The sequence below is a fragment of the Triturus cristatus genome, chromosome 7 (assembly GCF_964204655.1).
Source record: "Triturus cristatus chromosome 7, aTriCri1.1, whole genome shotgun sequence".
Classification (NCBI taxonomy): Eukaryota; Metazoa; Chordata; class Amphibia; order Caudata; family Salamandridae; genus Triturus; species Triturus cristatus.
Window position 1 is genome coordinate 625511513 of NC_140590.1, and position 18694 is coordinate 625530206.

The 18694-nt window shown below is 45.0% G+C and overlaps 1 protein-coding gene across 2 annotated transcripts in view; it reads left to right on the forward strand.

Annotated features, from left to right (window-relative positions):
• Positions 1 to 18694, forward strand: part of RHBDL3 (rhomboid like 3) — a 531476-nt gene that overhangs the window by 490296 nt on the left and 22486 nt on the right. For both annotated transcript variants that reach the window (XM_085617225.1, XM_085617226.1), the window contains one exon: positions 10163 to 10263. In XM_085617225.1, the coding sequence (XP_085473351.1) occupies positions 10163 to 10263 (101 nt within the window). The remainder of the gene's footprint in view (positions 1 to 10162; positions 10264 to 18694) is intronic.

Genomic DNA, 18694 nt, shown 5'->3' on the forward strand with positions numbered 1-18694 from the left:
CTGTAGATGTCCCCACAGTTTGTTCTTTGCTGTCTAGCAAAACCCGAAATATTGAATCTGAGCTAGGTATTGCTGACAGCACTGAAATCCATGGTCTTTCCGCAGAATTAGAGAGGATAACTCAAATGAGTAGTATCTCGGAGGTCCACCAGGAAGGTAGCGTAATTCACTCAGAGTTTGGGACGCTTTTATCCTGGAACATTGCAGGTTTAAAATCTAAGATTAAGGACCCCAACTGGGCATTGTTTATTAATTCTTATGATGTTTGTCTATTCCAGGAGACCTGGCTCCTAGAGCCTCAGTATTTTTCAGGCTTTTTGAACTTCAATGTTCTGGCAGCTAAGGGTAAAAAAGGGCGCCCTTCCGGCGGTCTTACGGTCTGGATTAAGCAGGAACTTGGCACTATTGTTAAGGAGCTTCCTACTCTACATTCGGATATCCAGCTTCTTAACATTAAGTTTAAAAATGGAAAATCGCTGGATATCTATAATGTTTATGCTAGAAGCACTGGTGGTAAGAAGTCTGATACAATAGCTCGCCTGGACGAACTTATGTTTCTCTACTCTCAGCACTCCTATGTAGTTATAGGAGGAGATTTTAATATTACCTTTGAACCCTTACTTGGTGCTGACTGGAGTGTTTCGGGGGAAGAGGACAGTTTATGGGGTGTTCCAAAACTAGATCTTGAACCTGTCACCCGTTGGTCTGAACTGGCAATCCAGAGCAACGCCCTTTGTCTGAACAAAGGGCTTCGTGCAACTAATGGCAGGTCTGAGCATGACAAATTAGGGTCCAATACTTTTAAGAGTGGCTCACGTGCTAGTAGAATTGATTATATTTGCTATCGCTTGATCTATGGGATGTTTTGAGAGGTATGGTGGTTATCGATAGATTGGAGAGTGACCACAATCCTCTTTCTTTGTCAATCTTGTTTTGGGTGAACCCTACTGTCCCCCTTGATTTTTCTCCTCAGACTCATCAAGATGTAGTCATCGCAAATGATATGCGTCACGTTAGATGGGCCAAGGTAGCTCAAAGTCAAGAAAGTCTTACTCTTATTTTTAGTAGTTTAAAGCTTGCTATTCGGGATCTAGGGGCAGAGCATAAACAGTGCGCCTTGGAATCACCTTGCATGTCTGGAATAACGATCCACAAATCTTTCTTTTTAGAACTCAGAGATATTTTTGTGAGGCCATGCAAACTATCTAAGATTAAGCATGATCCTTCCCCACGATGGTACACTGCAGAGTGTAGAGATGCTCGTGCGAACCTGGGTATCGCCCTGAAAACTGGTGATAGTCTCAAAGTTCGCTCTGCAAGATATGCCTACAAGCAAGCAATTTTAAAATCTAAGCGAGCGTGGGACTATCAAAGATGGCAGGATCTTAGGGAAGCAGGTGCCCAAAAGGACACGAGACGTTTTTGGTCCGTCCTTAAGTGGGGGAGTGGGGGTAATCCTGACAAACCCCAAAACTGGGTTTCGCAAGAAGCATGGGTTGAGCATTTTGAGTCCCTCTATGCTAAAGGAGAGGATTTGTGCGTTACCCCTGAATTTCAATTTACCTTTTACAAGGAAGAAGCCTTTACCTTGGGTGATGTTGTTAATGCCCTAAAACTTGTGGTTCCAGGAAGGGCGCCCGGGATGGATGGAGTCCCTGCTGATATTTTCTTGTGTAATAGCGAATCCTGGGGAAACTATATTCTAATTTTAGCTAACTTGATTGCTAGAGGTGCACCGATTCCCACCTCCTGGAAAGGCGCTGAAATTATTCCGGTGTTCAAGAAAGGGGACAAGTCCCTCCTCGCTAATTATCGACCAATCAGCCTGATTGATACCATACAAAAAATTCTAGGCAGGCTGATCTTGAACAAAGTGTTGGATTGGGCTTCTGAAAATTCAATCCTCTCCCATTTACAAGCAGGATTTAGAGCCCGAATAAGCACCATTGATCAGGTGTTGCACTTCGCTATGCTCCATTGGAAGGTCGTATTCTTAGGGGGGCAGTCTATATGCTGCCTTTATTGATCTTAGGGCAGCATTTGATCTTGTCCCTCGGGCATCTCTATGGGATGTCTTAGATAAAATGGGTATGCCACCTGCTCTACTTTCCCTAATTGCTAGACTTCATGTGGATAACTTTGCACAGATCAGGTGGGGTGGTGTAGGACAAGTGACTAGTCAGTTCCCTATTCAGAAGGGGGTTAGACAAGGCTGTGTTCTTGCGCCAACCTTATTTTCTATGTATATCAATGATGTGGCCAAACTATTAATTGATGCAAACGTAGATGCCCCCACATTGGCAGGTGCTAAAATTCCTATTTTAATGTTTGCCGACGATTGTCTTATTATAGCCAAAACCCCGAGTGGTTTACAGAAATCCTTAGGTATTTTCGAGGACTTCTGTTCAGCTCGAGGGCTTGAAATAAATGTTTTAAAATCAAAATTCATGACTTTTAACCAGTCCAAATCTTTCAAGGGCAAAAAATATATGAATAATCTGCCAATTGGACCAGGTTCAATATTTTATTTATCTAGGTATCTGTATCCAACACGATTTGGGATGGAAAAAGCAAGTAGATTTGGCAACCCTCAAACATTCTCAACTCTCTGGTGCGCTGAGTAAAGAACATATCCAATCTCTGACTAAACCAATTGACCCTGCACTTCGTGTGTATGATGGAAAAGTGGTTGGTGCCGCGCTCTATGGAGTTGAGTTATGGGGTTTTGAAAACGTACACAAAATGTCTACTTCTGAAAATAGATTTTTACGCAATCTTACCAAACTACCTCAGAGTACTCCTTTGCGCCCTTTGTTTTATGACTTAGGAATGAGACCAATAGCACTAATTGCCTCGTTTCGTCCAATATTGTATTGGCGGCGCTTATGGGTCACTCCAGAACTTAGGCTCTTTGCTCTTGGTCTTATGGACATTATTAAGTTGGATACCTTCCACAAAGTAAAGTGGCTCCACAGGATATATGAGTCGCTTAAGGACTTGGGCCTAAAAGACTTGTGGGAGGATCCACTAAATGCTAGGTTCCCGCCTAAGAAAGTATTGAAGGCCTTGTATTGGGAAATGGTGGCTATTCGTGTCTACAGAAGTACAGCCCCACTCTCATTAACAGGTGTATTTTTCAACTTTAAGGACAGGACCTCCCTGGCAACTTTTTGGGATGACATTACAAATCCTCTGGATAGGAAGCTTTACTTCCAATTCAGAGTTGGCAGTCTTCCAGTTAGAGAGTTTTCATCTAGATGGGCCTTGAATAATATGCTCAATTGCCCAGGTTGTACCGCACCTATTGAATCTGTTAACCATTTCTTGTTCAAATGCCCATCTTATGTAATTCCGCGACGGGCCTGGTTAAAACCAATGTGTCGACAGCTGGGCACGAGGAATGCCAAGGTGGCAGTGAGAATCTGTTGCTAAATTTCTTGGAAGGGCTTGGGTGATTAGGAGCAAATTGTTGGTTGGGTAAATCATTCTTAACCCTGAAATATCAATCTTTTTGCAAATACCTCTTATTTATTGTTTTAAACTATTTTAACATGTTTTTCTATTCTGTACTCATATACATTTCTGTACGCTTTTATGACAATTGTCGAATAAAGCTAACTTGACTGACTGACTAAATTGCCCTGCGGTTCGACTTCTCTAATCGGCTGTTTGTGCTTCTGCTTTGTGTGCAGGGAAAGGAGACCCCATTCAGGGGCGCGCCCTGTGTTTGCACAGTGACAGGGGTTGCTGCATGCCTGATGCCTACTGTGAATACAGGGAAGAACTAGTTGTACTGCACTTTCCCTTGCACAGTATTATGGCATTTAATGCACTATTTGCTGCCACTCTGAGTGTTTGGTGACGTGTTTCATAGAAAAGGATTTGATTTGCTAGGTGGAAACCATCTGACTGGTCCTAGGCCTAAAATTACACCACTGTGCTCTGAACTATAATGTTCCCGAGGGTGTGCTTGGGGTGCTGCGGGTCCTGTCTTCCTTCTGCAGAGTCATTTGTGACACATGTGGGAAAATGATGGATTGATGAACAAGATGATGCATATTATACCCAGCATTTGCCCATCACACTTGCCTGTCCTCATCCTTTCCATGATACGAAATATAGTGCCATAGTACTGCACTGCACCATTTGAATATGGTTTCCTTCCCCTATTGAGGCCCTGAAGTACTTCTGGAATATCGATTAAGAAGCTACTCTATTTGTTGAGCATGCTTGATAGAGTGTGGGTCTGAACTGCGGCCTCTCCTGGAGTTGCTGGGTGTCATGTTTGATGTTTATGCAGCCAGGTAGCGTAATTTTACACCCGTGAACTTGTCACTGCATGCAAGTCTGGTGTGAAAGAGGAGAGTCATGCTTGCAGAAATATAGCGCATTTTGGTTGGTATCTTGCTGCTTGTGCATGCTGCTGCAGTGTGGGTTCGTAGTGTACCCTGTGCAGGTTGCATTCTGTGTCATGCATGATCTTTGGAGAGGTGCTCCAATCTTGTAGCTGGGTTTAAGCATGGGCTGCCCGAGACAGGTGTAGATAGATAGGTATGTAGAGGTTGTAGATTGGTTGGTACTATGTTCTTCTAGTTTGACATGTGCCTGAGTTGATCAAGTGCTTGGGAACAGCCAGCTCTTTACTGCTACTCTAATATTCAAGGGGGCCGCGCATGATCCTTATTCTTTCGGGGAGTTAGTTCCACTCTATGGCATTCTGGACTGACAAAGAAGTGCTGATAATGCTTAACATTTTAAAGGCAGGGATAGGCAGTAATCTTTACTTAAGCAAAGCTGTGTGTCAGGTTTGAGAGCAAATAGAGGGTCGCTTAGAAAGACAGACGAGAATCTCACTCTCTTCCCCTTGGGATAGTTTTCCAAGCCTGTCAGAATCAAGGCTCAAGGGAAGACCCTCAGGGAATTACGGGATAAGGGTAGGAGAGAAAGACTGGCTGCTCTAGTTGACATCTTCAGGAACTGCTATAGCGAGTATTCAGCAAGGATGCGCTGGAGTTCATCGGCACAAAGCATGTTCCAGCAAAAGATGGAGGACAATTATGTATGAAAGTACGTTAATCACATCAGGTAATGTATGTGCGAGACAGAGGTGGTGTGCCCACGACCTATACTAGTGGAAGTTGCTGTAACTGACTACCTGGAGACTGCCAAAGAGTCAAACAGAAGAGAGCAGTCACTCAGAATGAACTCGGGCAAAAAGGGACGCAGCATGACAGAGGCTGCCGGAAGAGGAGTGGGAATGGAGTTGTTCACTGAAACATAGGTCAGAGAAACAGTACCCGTAGAGGAAGGGAGGAAACAACAAAGCCCTAACCACGAAAACCAACCTAAGGCAAAATCAAAAAATGTGGAAGGACATGAACAGTGTGAACTGAGAACAGCGAATGTATCCCACCAGCCTCTGTTGCCAGGTAAGGATATTCTGGAAGGAGGGCATTTTATCCTGACGCTTCTCCCTCCCCAAAGTCTTCCTATGTCTACAGTGATATTCAGAAGGCGCTACGGAGGTGCCTCAGTCTGCGTCCCTAGCCTTCTGCCCAATACTGCTGCTCAGTGTGCTAGACTCCCCACGGCCATAGCCTTCAGTGCGGTCTCCTGGCTGGCCTAATCTCCTTTAGCTGCGACACGAGTCATGGTCCTAGTCTGAACCATCATTTCCGATACGTATAGTGCTGGATTTTCCTATGAATCCTGACACCTTGTTGCCCTGTGTGAGTGGTCATGCACTGGCGCCAAACATCCATCTCTCTCGGGGTTGCCAATTTCCTAATATTTTCTGTTAGAGCTGAGACGATCAGTTCAGTCAGTGTTCCAGTAGTTGTGGTAATGGACTCCCGGTAGTGTTTGTTCTTCTTGCCTCTCCCATGCTTCTTGAGGTCAAGCCATCTGCAGGTTGGATTGACAGCTTCTGCTCTGTTCTGTTGTATTGATGTTTGCTTATGTTATGTGACTAACTTTTCAAATGGGTGTTCTTCTGAGACACCTCATCTGTCCAGACAAGTAGCTAGTTTCCTTCGCAAAACTGTGGACTTTCTCTGTATCCCCGACTTTCGTGGGGTGCCCATGGTTTTTATCACTACATTATTACTGCCTCTGTGTATGTTCACACTGTGCAGCAATAAAACCATTTTTAGCAGAAACTCTGGAGGAGAATTTCCAGCACTCAGTCATGTATTTGTACCGTGCTGATATTTAATCTTGAATATGGTGATATTTTGGTAAGCGACATCAGATTTCACAAATGGACTCTGTACTATACTCTAGTTTCCTTCACATATACCCCCGGGGGCCATTGTGCCTGGGCTAGAGTTTATGGAAATGATCGCTCTCAGGATAAGTGATTAATTTGGCATCAGGCTCACAAATCCCTGATCTGCACTGGCTGCCCGCATGTTTTTGGAGTTTCATCGACAACATACATTCAATTGTAGATTCCCACAGGAGGATCTCCTGCGTTTGCTTAAATTCCCTGCAGACACTTGAGTTCATTTCATTGTATTTGCGCTGGTAGTTTCCTGTGTCTGAACGTGGCGCGTGGTTGTCGGGTGGCACTCCATGAGAGTCCCTTTGGCAGTGTCAATCCTGGGAGGTTTCTGGCACCAGATCAACAAGCATGAGAGAGGACGTCTCATGACGTCTGGGGCACACACGTCTTTGTCTCCTGCCGAACAAAACACATTGGATCCCCATGTGGTGGCAGAGTACAGCCAACACTGCAAGTGGCACAGTTAATGACAGAGTTTTTAAAGATATTTTTGTGTAATCGAAGACTTTTCCTCATCTTAAGGGCGGGTATCAATGCATTGTTCTATTTATCCTCAAATGCCCTCAGAATGCATTTGAGAATATCTCCTTCCTTTAATTAAAGGTTGTTTTTTAATCCAGCTGCTTTGGTTTCACACATTGCCGTGCCGCTTTGAATGCCTGGTTTTGTTCTTTGAATCTGCTTTTCTCGTGACTTTCACAATTTACCTCATTGCTTGAAATGGTCTGAAGACTGACATTTTCTGTTTATTTTTGCCACCTACAACAATCTCAGTTCTTTCTTGTACAGTTCCTTAACTAAATATAAGTCTTCTGCCGAAAAGATTTGCTTCTCATACATATGTTGGCAGCGCTAACGTTTAAGTATAGATATTATTGCCACCATAGCCAAAAGCATGCTGCTGGTTCAAACTGCTGCATGTTCTGTCATCAATAGGGAGTATGTTAAGCAAGTTCCACATTTAACACTCATGAATCATCAATATTAGACAGACCAAACATTCGTCTGGTGATTATTTTTATAGAAATTAAATAGGCAGATACTGAATTAATGCACTTTTACACACAATGTTAATGTAGACCTGTGCACCATCTGGTCACTGAATGGAGACCTCGGCTTGAGCTAACAACATCTACCTAAAGTTTTAAATTTTATCAAAAGATGTAGCTCTGCAAAAGTAGCGTAACACGCATTGACCGTGCAAGGTCTCTGTCGGCCACTTTGTAGTTGAGCCTCATCTTTGGCTGCCAACACTCACAAAGATCTAAGCGACACTGTCTGGATGCTCCAGAATTGAATGCTGGAGGTATTCTTTTTAAGAGGCAAAAGCACAAATTGAGAAGGGCTCACTTCTTTCATAACCTCTTCCCGGGATGATTCCGTAGTTGAGCTGTATGTGAGTAGCCTTCTATTCAGACTAGCACCTTTGATGAATGAAATCCTTTACGCTTAATGCACATTTACATTGAATTCAACTTTGATGTTCAAACAGACTCAGTCATTGGCCACTGATTACAAATGATAAGTACACTATGTGAAGAGAAGGCAAGGTGAGGATGCCAGGTCTTTTCGGAGCTGTGGAACAGAGTTTGAAACTCATTGATTGGATCTGTCTACGTGAGCAATGTGAACCCACCTCACTTTCTGACAAAACCTCAAAACGTGAGCACCATGAAACCACCTGTGCCATAAATCGCCTATAAAATCATTTAACATAATGTGACACAAGATGATATGAGATGTAACTCTGACATAACCAGGTCACCTGGTTTTGAAGTAATTGATTATACACTTTGACCTACACAGACCACTCTTTATTGATGTAAATACAGATGTGGTAAATTGCCTGACCATACAGATGAAACTCTGCTGTCCTAGAGAAGTGGCCTAGTCCTGTGAGAAGTACCTTGTTAACCGCATTCAGAAAATGGGTGTGGCAAGGCTTAGATCTGGAAGACCTCATGTCACCAAACCTTAACCCAAATCACAATGGGAAGTTCAACGATAGAGTAAGCTTTCTGTCAGTCCCCTTCAAGCCTTTGGCTTTCATAGGTCTCATGATTTCCCATTGCTTGGTTGAGCTGTCCATCAAGGGTAAGTCATTTCCAGGATGGTTCCATTACCCTATTTGTGATCTTCTTATGTTTTTGTTAAATGGCTTCAAGTAGTCTTTTTGTTACACTATAGGTGTGTCATTTAGCTTGTATTAAAAAGCCAGTATTTGCTTTGAAGTGTTCACGTTGCTGACAAAATTACATCAGTCACTGACTTATGGCTGGTTTTGTTTAAGAAGTGCTTCTGTTTGGAGGCCTTATCACATCCTAAAGACACAGTGTTATTCACTAATCATACTTCTGCATTCATTTGTTTTACTTTGTTGTCAGTATAACACGTTTGATTTACTACCTTTCTTTTTCACAAATTAAAGGCGTACACGCACATGGGCTTTCTTAATGATGCAATAAAAGTACTCGCTTTTAGTCGCAGCGCAAACTTCATCAAACTGTGACAAACCCTACATGAGGACAAACATTCTAAGTAATGAGTATAATGCCTGATTTAATCGTCAGCATAGGTGAAAGACTATCCAACCAACTAAACATTTGGTGAAACATAAATTAATAGGTGATCAAATGCCTTATTGAACCAGTGGTCTTGGTGTAGTCATCAGAAGGGCAACCCCTGATTACAAAGTCATCAAACAAAGGGTTTCTAACTGTACAACCTTAGTTGGATCTTCAGATATTTCCTACCCCTTATCAGAAACATTGTGCTAAAGACAGTGGTTGCCTAAAGGTGTTTATTTAATACTCAATGCTTTGCACTCACAGTGAAACTGCTGCGGCTGTCAAAAATAAACCAACAGTGTTTTCATTGGCGGCCATAATTCAGACCCCAGCACTCATGTATTACAGCTGTCCAGTGGCTCTCCATGAAGGACCGAGCCAAGCTCAGTGTGCACAAAACGACCTCCCCACCAAAGACAATAGATGTGTGGAGAAGGTGCATTGCCGCATTAGTAGTTAGCTTGCATTAGTGGAAGTCTCTCCAATCCGTATCTTTAGCTCGTGCTGAGGTGTCGGCAGGTATGTGGGGATGGCTCTTGAACTCCACCCAGTCGATTCACACCCAGGTGGTTCTGGGCTCGAGCGTTTGAAACACTAATTTATTGGAACCTAAACAACTTATTTGCTTGTCAGCTAGCTGTATGACTAAAATAATGATTAAGATACATTAAAAAAAATAAAAAATTCTGTTCATAAAATACAGTCTAAACTGGCTCACCTTTCCATACTAAAATGGTGTACTCTGATTAGCAGCTTGAATCATTTAGTGTCCACATACGAGTGATATTTGACTGCTTCCCTTGTCATGTCTGTCTTATGTGGGCTCAGGCAGGGAGACAGGTGGATTCTGGTGCGGGGAAAGCAGACAGCGTTTTCTGCATTTGCTCAGCTGGCTTTCACATTTACAAGATGTACGGTGTGAGGTGTTCCTCCTTCCGGACAAGGTTAGGTCGAGACAGAGATATGAAAGCTAGTAAAGTAGAGCTTTATTCGACAACATTTGCACAGCCATGACTTAGAAAGTATGCTTTTGTTCGTCTCTGAAGGTCTCCTTTCACCCCTATGCAGGAGGCTGAAATAATTAAATTTTAGCCAAGGTAAGGCATTTCAGAACACCCTGCTTATACAGCCTATCAATAAGTAACATCAGGATATCTTACAATGCTTGATCACTGCTGAGCAAACACTCTCTTCACAATTGATGGTATGCCTGGAAATGGTATGCTAGTTTTCTGGGGATACGTGAGAAAATATGTGTCTTACTGTTGTCTACGTCTACATTAACTTCCGTACAACTGTTGTCTTTCCCAAGGTTCACTCGCCGTGTCGGTGGCCGACATGACTGCTCCTGTGGTGGGGTCTTCAGGCGGAGTCTATGCTCTCATTTCTGCTCATCTCGCCAACATAGTCATGGTAAGAATCTGGGCAACTCAGAAACTTCTTCAAGAAACAAACTATATCGGTCTTGATTTTGAGTGGGTAGTAATTGAAAATATTATATCACAATATTGAGTTTTAAATATCACCCTGTCATAATATCTTGACCAGAATATTAACTACCAAAACATTGTGATGTTAAGTACATATAGATAAGTACAGTTTTAATTTTCTGGCCTCCACATCTATGTTCCTTGACAATATGTGTATGCTTTTTTGTCTGATGACAGCAACTCAGACATAAAACAATTATAGCTCTTGTATTGGTGATTTGCCTTTTGCTGGTCTGGGTTGTGTTGGTAACCAATTTTCAGATATTTAAGCTTGAAAATTCTTTGTCCACGGGCAACTGTGTCCTTTTTCTAAAGTTAACACGATACTGAGAATATAATATATATTTGGTGTCCCTGGGGCCAATTTTGGCCCAGGGAGGGGGGCTGCGTTCCCCCTCCTGGGCCAATTTCGGCCCCTGGGACCCTATTCCCCAGGGCCCAGCCTTACAACAAATGGGGAAGGGGGGCAATGCGGCTCCATTGCACGGACTGTGTTTGGCCAGGCACCGGGGTATGGGGTCCCATGCCCTCTCCCCTGTGGCTGTGCCCCAGGAGTTGGGGTCCCTGGGACCAAAATCGGCCTGGGTAGGGGCCGTGTGATCCCCTCCCCAATTAACAATTGAATAGGCCCAGGGGATGGGATCCACAGGACCAACATTGGTCCAGGGAGGAGGGCTGCGTGCCATGCTCCCCATTTACAACATGGCTAGCCCCGGGAAATGGGGTCCCCAAGGCCAAATACGTCCGACAAGGATTGCTAAGTGTCCCCCTTCCATAAAAAAAATGTGATGAGCCCTGGCGGAAATCGGCCCTGAGAGAGTAGCTACGTATCCCCCCCCCCCCCCTGTTGGCTTCCTTTGGGGGGGGTGGGGGGGGGGTTGGCCACAGCACATTGACAGCAAAACATAAAGCTTAATAAGAGACAGGACCTGAATGTACAAGTAGCATCCACAGACAGTTTGTAATATTAACCATGGTATATAATTTTAGTTAAGAGTGGAAACAAGAATACATTGGGAAAATGTATAATCAGGCAAAACACTAGACGAGAAGCTTGAGAACATTCAGGGGCTTATTTACAAGCCCCTTCCGCCACCTGTACGTCACTTTTCCCATGTTAAAAATGACGCAAAAGTGGCGCAAAGGACTTGTAAATAAGCCCCTCAATGTCTTAGGGACAGCCACCTTGGGCAGGTATTTGTGGTCCTCAGAGCTTAGAAAACGCCTTGTAGCGTTACGTCTTTGCAGCCTCAATAAGCAGTTGGTTGTTTACTTAAGCAGCACAAAGGTTTCTGCTGTGTACTGAATTCATATGAGCACTCAGAGCATTTCAGTCATTGGTGTGCATTTGGAATAAGAGCGCTGTTTAAAATTGGGAAGCTCAGCTTTTCATCACCTTTTGAGCTGAAATACGGTACTCCTGCAGCAAATTTCATTTTATCAGCCACTGACTCTATTTGTTAATATATTTTCTGGCATCACATTTTGCCTCTCCAGGCTCTGGAGAGCAGAGACAAGCCGCCAGCATCCAGCTAAAACACTTATTTTTTCCTATAAATGTTAAAATGTAGTCCAGCTTTTTAATATAATTTGTTAGTTCCTATAATGCTTTCGCAGGAAGGTGAATCTAGCCCTCGGGCTGAATTATTCTTCATCTGAGCGATGGGTTAATGCGATTTCCTTTTTCACAGAGAAATTTTGACACAATTGATACCTAATACAATTAGCTGCTAGCATGAGAAAATGACGTTAGCTAACAGAGTCAGCAAAACTGGCTCTTTATTGAGTTTAAGTTGCGGCCAATATGTGCAAATGTAGGATTTTCTTCATATAGCTGCTTCCATGTTTTGTTGTGTTCCTAGGTCTGATTTTAGCCTAGACTCTTTAATTTTGCTAAAATTATATGTATAATATACTTATTTATTGGGGATGTCAGCTAGCCCTTGTCTTCCTTTTGCCTATTGTTTTGTAATTCTCAATTTAACTTCGCCCACTACAGTGGGTTGCCGCTGCTGCTCTTTGCTTTTTGTGTTTTTCTCTTTCATTTTTGTTCTTGCTGTACTTTTGTTTCTCCTCTCTCTTCGGAGAGATACAAGTCTTCTAGGCTGGCTTGTGAAACGCTTGATGTAAGGAGCCAGAAACCCATCAAGAATCACAATGGGTAAATTGGGTGATATTTAGGAGGGAAGTCACATTAAATAACATGACTTTCAAAAGAGTTTGTTCTGTTTGGATCCCAATTCTACAGATACCTACAGATCAGACATGCCCACGTTTGCTTTCAGACTAAGCTAGAGGAGTTTCCCTAATTCAACCCACTTGAGGCTAAGAGAACTCTGGAAGCCCAGGATGGACACCCCATCTGACAAATCTACACTTCTTAATCATAAACATACCAGATACCTTCATGGCACTGATAAAGCAGTGCGAACATGTGGTGGGAAAACTTGATGAAGAAGCGTGGACGGAGGCCCAAATGCCCCCCCATGAGGTAGCGATTTCGACACGCCTCTGGTTGATTCAATTCAAACTTTTACAAAAATACTATCTTACATCTGACATTTTCAGAAGATGGGGAAAAGTCTGCCCACTGCTTGCCTCAGAAGCAGGGAAGACTACTATGGTTTCTTGCATTTGATATGGTGGTGCGTGCCCAGAGATTACCTGTTACTGGTGTGAAATTGTAAATATACTGACTTCCGTCATGGCACAACCAATTGAACTGTCCTGAAAGGAAGCTATCCTGGGTATAATGGAGAAATGGGAGAGCGATAGGCACTCGTGTAGGCTACTGGGAATGGATTGTCAGATTACGAAGCAAGACATCACAAAATGCTGTTTAACATACAGAATCCCCCCCTGAAGATTGGATAGATGCGCTTGCCTTGAAAAATTGTATTTCAATCACGGGGATGTCTTAATAAACATAGGAAGATATAGGAACCATGGACGGACCTCTTTGAACTGGGAGACGACTAATCATTGTGGGGAAGGAATGGAGTGCAAGATACAGTTGTTGATCCTTTTCTATATAACTATTCGCCTCCTGAAGATGTTACGAACTGGTGGACAGCTCACGGGAGGCCCAGCGGACTAAGCCTTTTGGCCCCAGGAGGTGCTGGTGCGTGTGGACCGAGGTGAGGAGTTTCCCACGCAGAGGCACGTCGTGAGGCTGCTGCTCCATTGGTGCCCCGGGGTGAATCTCGGCTGCTGGGGGTGCCCAGGCTGTGGTGGTGACTAGGCCGAGGGGCGGGCCTCTGATCTTTTTTGCTGTTGGTCTGAGTTTGGGGAAGGGGCCTGTTCGGTTCTAGGCTGCATGTGTGGGGCAATAACTTCTTCTGGAATTTTTTTGCGGCTGCCTGGAGGGGGGGCCGGTAGGGCTCTTTTGTGGATTTTGTGCGTTCTGTGGCTGGTTGCCGGTGCCCCCCCAGAGGGTGTCGTGGTGCCCTCGGCTGTCGGTGCCCCTCTAGCCATATTGCATTCTTGGCTAATTCAGCGTGACCGCCGCACGTCTCATCTGCTTCTGTGGCCACCACCTGGGCCTCCATCCCTATGGGTGCCTTTTTCACCCCCATCGACCCCTAGCTGCCATGTGGTCTTGACAAGTTCCCTTAGTGCAGTGCTCCGTTAGGGAGGGCTGCGCTAAAGTTGGTTCCTGGTTGCGGAGGCTGCCAGGCGAGGCCCTGGTGCGGCTTGTGACCGAAGCGGGCTAGTCCCGGAGTGCTTGGTGCAGGAGAGAGGTTCTTGTTACATCCATACTGTCTACCTGGACGTTCGAGGGGGCCCTCCCATGCTACACGAGTTGAGCCTATCATGGTAGCTGGTGTCATCATCCTGCAGTGTAGTGGTTAATCAATTTCATTATGTCTAAAGACAAGCATTCGATGACAGCCACCAAACAAGCAGCATGGACCAATTTACCAGCGCTGGGTCTAAGGGTGCTGATCAGGCGGGGTCCCCGGTGCAGTGTCCCGACAATGCCGCGCTGCACGCAGCTCTTACTCAATCCAGGGATGCATTAGACGCTAAAATTGGGGTAGCGGGTGCAGATGTCATGTTGCACGTTCCATTCCAGTCAAAAAAGGTATGGACCGATGTTTATGGCCGTTATATAATAGTGACTGGCACGTTACATTGGGCAGTGTTTATGCCTCTCCCGTACTAGGGGCCTCCTTTATTGAGTGTATTATCCGCTTATGGGGGGACCTACCCAATAGTTTTTCTGTAGTGTGTGGAGACTGGAATGATGTCATTAATCCTGGGGTCGATAGATGGCATGGTCGAGGCGGGTTTAATGCCCCGCAGGAGTCCAAACTGGCCGCCCTAGTGTCTACACTGGGCTGCTCCAATACCTGGAGGTCCTATCACCCTGATTACAGGGACTACACATATTATTCGTCGGTTTATGGCTCCTTTTCCAGGATAAACTACCTATTGATGCCCAGTACCCATCTCCACAGGATATCAAATCTCAATATTCATCTGCAGTGGCTGTCTGATCACTCCCCGGTGTTTGCAGAGGTCCATGCGGGCCCGAGTCGCTCCCAGTTTCGCTGGCGCATGTCGCCATGGCAACTCCAAAACACGTCGTAAAGAACACTACTCCATCATGCAATCGTGGAATATTTTTCAATTAATACGCCCACGGCGCCATCCAAAGAAGTATTATGAGAAACACTTACACCGACTCTTGGAGGAGTCAATATCAGTTTCAGCGCAGGAGAACGCAAGAGTAGAGCCCGATAACTGGTAGAGTTGGAAGCACAAATAGAAAAGTTGGAGAGGGACAGTTGGGGACAGAGAGTGAGGCAGCAAGAGCTACCAGAAACACCTTCTCAAGCCCCACCCAAAGTCGCATCTATCAATGGGGCAAAAAATCTAGCCAAATGCTACATAGACTGTGTCAAGCCACCAATACAACACCACCTGTGCCAGTGGTGCGGGATTCCCTTGTGAGGTTGTCGGGACCCCAGGAGGTTGCCCAGAGCTTTGCAGCCTATTATAGGTTATATGCAGAGAATTAACAAATTGGTGCTGAGTTAGTGCAGGAATTCCTTAGGATATCCCATCACGATCCCTGGCAGATAAAGCCTGTATCCAAGTAGATGAGAACATCACTATGGAGGAGCTGGCGGCGGCTCTGGCTGAAATACGGACGGGGCAAGCCCATCAGCCTAATGGCTTCCCCAATGAATTCTTAAAGTTAAATATGCCGCAATTATGGGGTGCTTTGCTAGATGTCATTCATGCGGCGTCAGAAGACAACATACTCCCGCAGGACTGGCAACATGTGGAATTCGTCGTCTTTTTCAAACCTGGGTTCTCGCCAGAGGATTATTCGTCCTACAGGCCAATTTCTCTCCTTAATTTTGAGATGAAACTCTTTGCCAAAACCCTACCCAATAGACTAATGCAACACATGTCGGACCTAATCCACCCCGATCAGGCGAGCGTTATGCATCAGAAGGCTACATGCCAGAATATACTGCGAGTCTATAATGCATTGGTGATGGTAGACCAATTGGGGCGGCCCACCACTGTGTTACTGGCTGATATAGATAAAGCCTTCGACTCAGTCAGTGGGCAATACCTGTTTGCTCTCCTCCGTAGTATCAATCTAGACCTGCGCTTCCTGCCATATATTTGGCTTTTATACAGCAAATTAACAGCCACGGTTCGGGTTGCCGGCATGATCTCCAACCCCTTTGAGATTGCCAGGGGCACCCGGTAGTGATGCTTGCTGGCTCCTTTTTTATTCACCCTTGCGATAGTACCGTTAGCGACATGGGTGGGGTCTGATCCATTAGTAAGAGGGTTGGAGTGGTCTATGGAGCTGTCTGACAGAATAGCCCTATACGCAGACAATGGTTTATTCTTTATTACTGATCCTCGATCTTCTGGCCGTCTTATCTTGCAAATAATGCGGATCTTTGATGAGACTTCGGGTCTGCGTATGAACGTGGACAAAGTCAGTGGCATTCTTTATTAATGGGACCACCGCAGATACATCATGGGAGTCCAAGCTAATATTGGCTACCACTGGATTTAAATATCTAAGTGTATATATTGACCAGATCCTGCTACATCCTGGGCCCACAATATGGCCCCCATACTACCACATGTGAGGGAGGAGGTCAGGCAGCCGCGGTCGGTAGTAGGAGTAACTGCAGGGCAGTGACGTGGGGAGGGGGAAGGGCAGGGTGGGGGGTAGTAAACTATGGATTATGGAGGTTTACAGGTAGGTTAACATATAAATTAATAAAACAAATTTCATTGCGTGCACTGCATCACATTTGGGGATGCAGTGCACGCAACGAAATTCGTTTTATTAATTTATATGTTAACTTACCTGTAAACCTCCGTAATCCATAGTTTACTACCCCCCACCCTGCCCATCCCCCTCCCCCTCCCCACGTCACCGCCCTGCAGTTACTCCTACTACCGACCGTGGCTGAGGTCAGGCAGTGGTCTCCGCTGCCCCTCTCTCTGTTGGGTCACTCGATGATATTTAAGATGGTCTCCATGGCCCGGATTTTGTACCATCTTCAAAACTATCCATTTGCAATTCCCCAGGCTTGGTTTAGACAAGTGAATACAGTCTTGACCCAATTTCTCTGGAGTGGTGAAGTGGTACTTATCACCCTCCGGACATGTTTTCAGTCTACCTATAATGGTGGCATAGCCGCACCGACATATATTCATATTATACTGTGTCCCATCTACTACTTATAAATGAATGGTGGTATACATCGCAGGTTGATGTAGCTTATGCGACGGAGGGCTGGGCGATGGGGGACGTGCCGATGCTAGACCTTCTATATGGAAGGAAAATGAGAAACTCCCTTCCCCCGGCGACTCAAGTAGTGATTCATTGATGGAAGTGATCACTCTGGCAGATGGGTTGGTGGGAGAAGCTGACACAGATAACACCGCATAGATGGGAGACTTCCTTGGTCGGGTGGCATCCTTGCCAGGGTTTCGACTGCGGGACGCAGTGGGTATCTCCACTCTGGAAGATGTCATGCGCGGCATAGTCCAAAAATCATTTCAAGAGAAACAAACTAATTTCCAACTACATCATAGTCAATTATATAAATATTTACAGATGCACCGCACTCTAACTTCATATATCTGTGATCTCTATACCCTACCCGAGTTCAACCCCTTGGAAGGTAAATTATTGACAGGCGATTTAGGCACACACAAGATAAAGCAGATTTATCAATAACTAATTGTACATAGTGCCACCACAATGCCAGCCCTTAGACAGACATGGCTGAGGGATATAACCACAATAGATGATGACTCACCAGAGGCCCTGAAAGCCCCACGCGAGGCGGCGATCCCATCTCTACTTCGTCTCATCCAACTAAAATCCTTGTATAGAGTTTATTTTACTAGACATCGCTTATGGCGCATGGGTGCCATTGCTTCAGTGGCATGCCTCTGCTGTGGCGTGAGTGAGGGCACCTTCCTACATACAGTGTGTGATAGCATGGCCCTGACGGGCTTCTGGCGGGGTGCAGTGTCATGCCTAGAGGAGGTCTTGTCCTGGGAGGCCCCATTCAACCCTAAGATACTCCTGTTTGATAGTACTGAGGGGATAGGTGGTAATAGATATAAAAGGCACTTGTTGTTTCTAGGCCTCACCGTAGCAAAGAGGGCTATCGCTAAATTATGGAAGGATGCAACACCACCCACTGTGGGTACCTGGAGAAAGGGGATAGATCATTTATGGGGATGGGAGTCACAGTCTGTCGGGCGTGGGGTGCCCACAAAAACATAATAAGATTTGGTAGCTGTGGGCAGACTACAGGGGTTTGGTTCTTGCACCGGCCCCCTTGGTTGAATCCCTGATTGATACAGAAATACGACGGTATAATGTTAAGCCATGAGGTCTCCAGGCAACATATTTAGGTTACAATACATGATGTTGTCACGATCGTTTTGTGGATCATGGGAGGGGTGAGGTGATAGATTGTTATATCTTATGACTGCATCATTGTGTATGGACAATGTGTTTGTGATGCTTTGTTTGTATCAGAGGGCCATGTTGGTCTGGATATTATGAGAGAAAACTCAATATAGTTTCTTGTAAAAAAACAAACTGGTGAACATGGAAATCACCAAAAAGAGGAAAGTATAAGCGAAAAGACAGCGATTCTCCTGCTGTGCCCACAATACCTGGAAGAGGAGTGCTGAGTGGTGGTCCATGGTTAGTGGCTGCCCTAAAATGCTGTGAAGACACTGTCACACATGGACCAACGATGGAAAGCCTTTCTCTGCAACAATCCCCCCTTTCATTGGCCCTCAATCTCCTGACATTCGACAAAGAAACTAAAACCCTCCTTTTT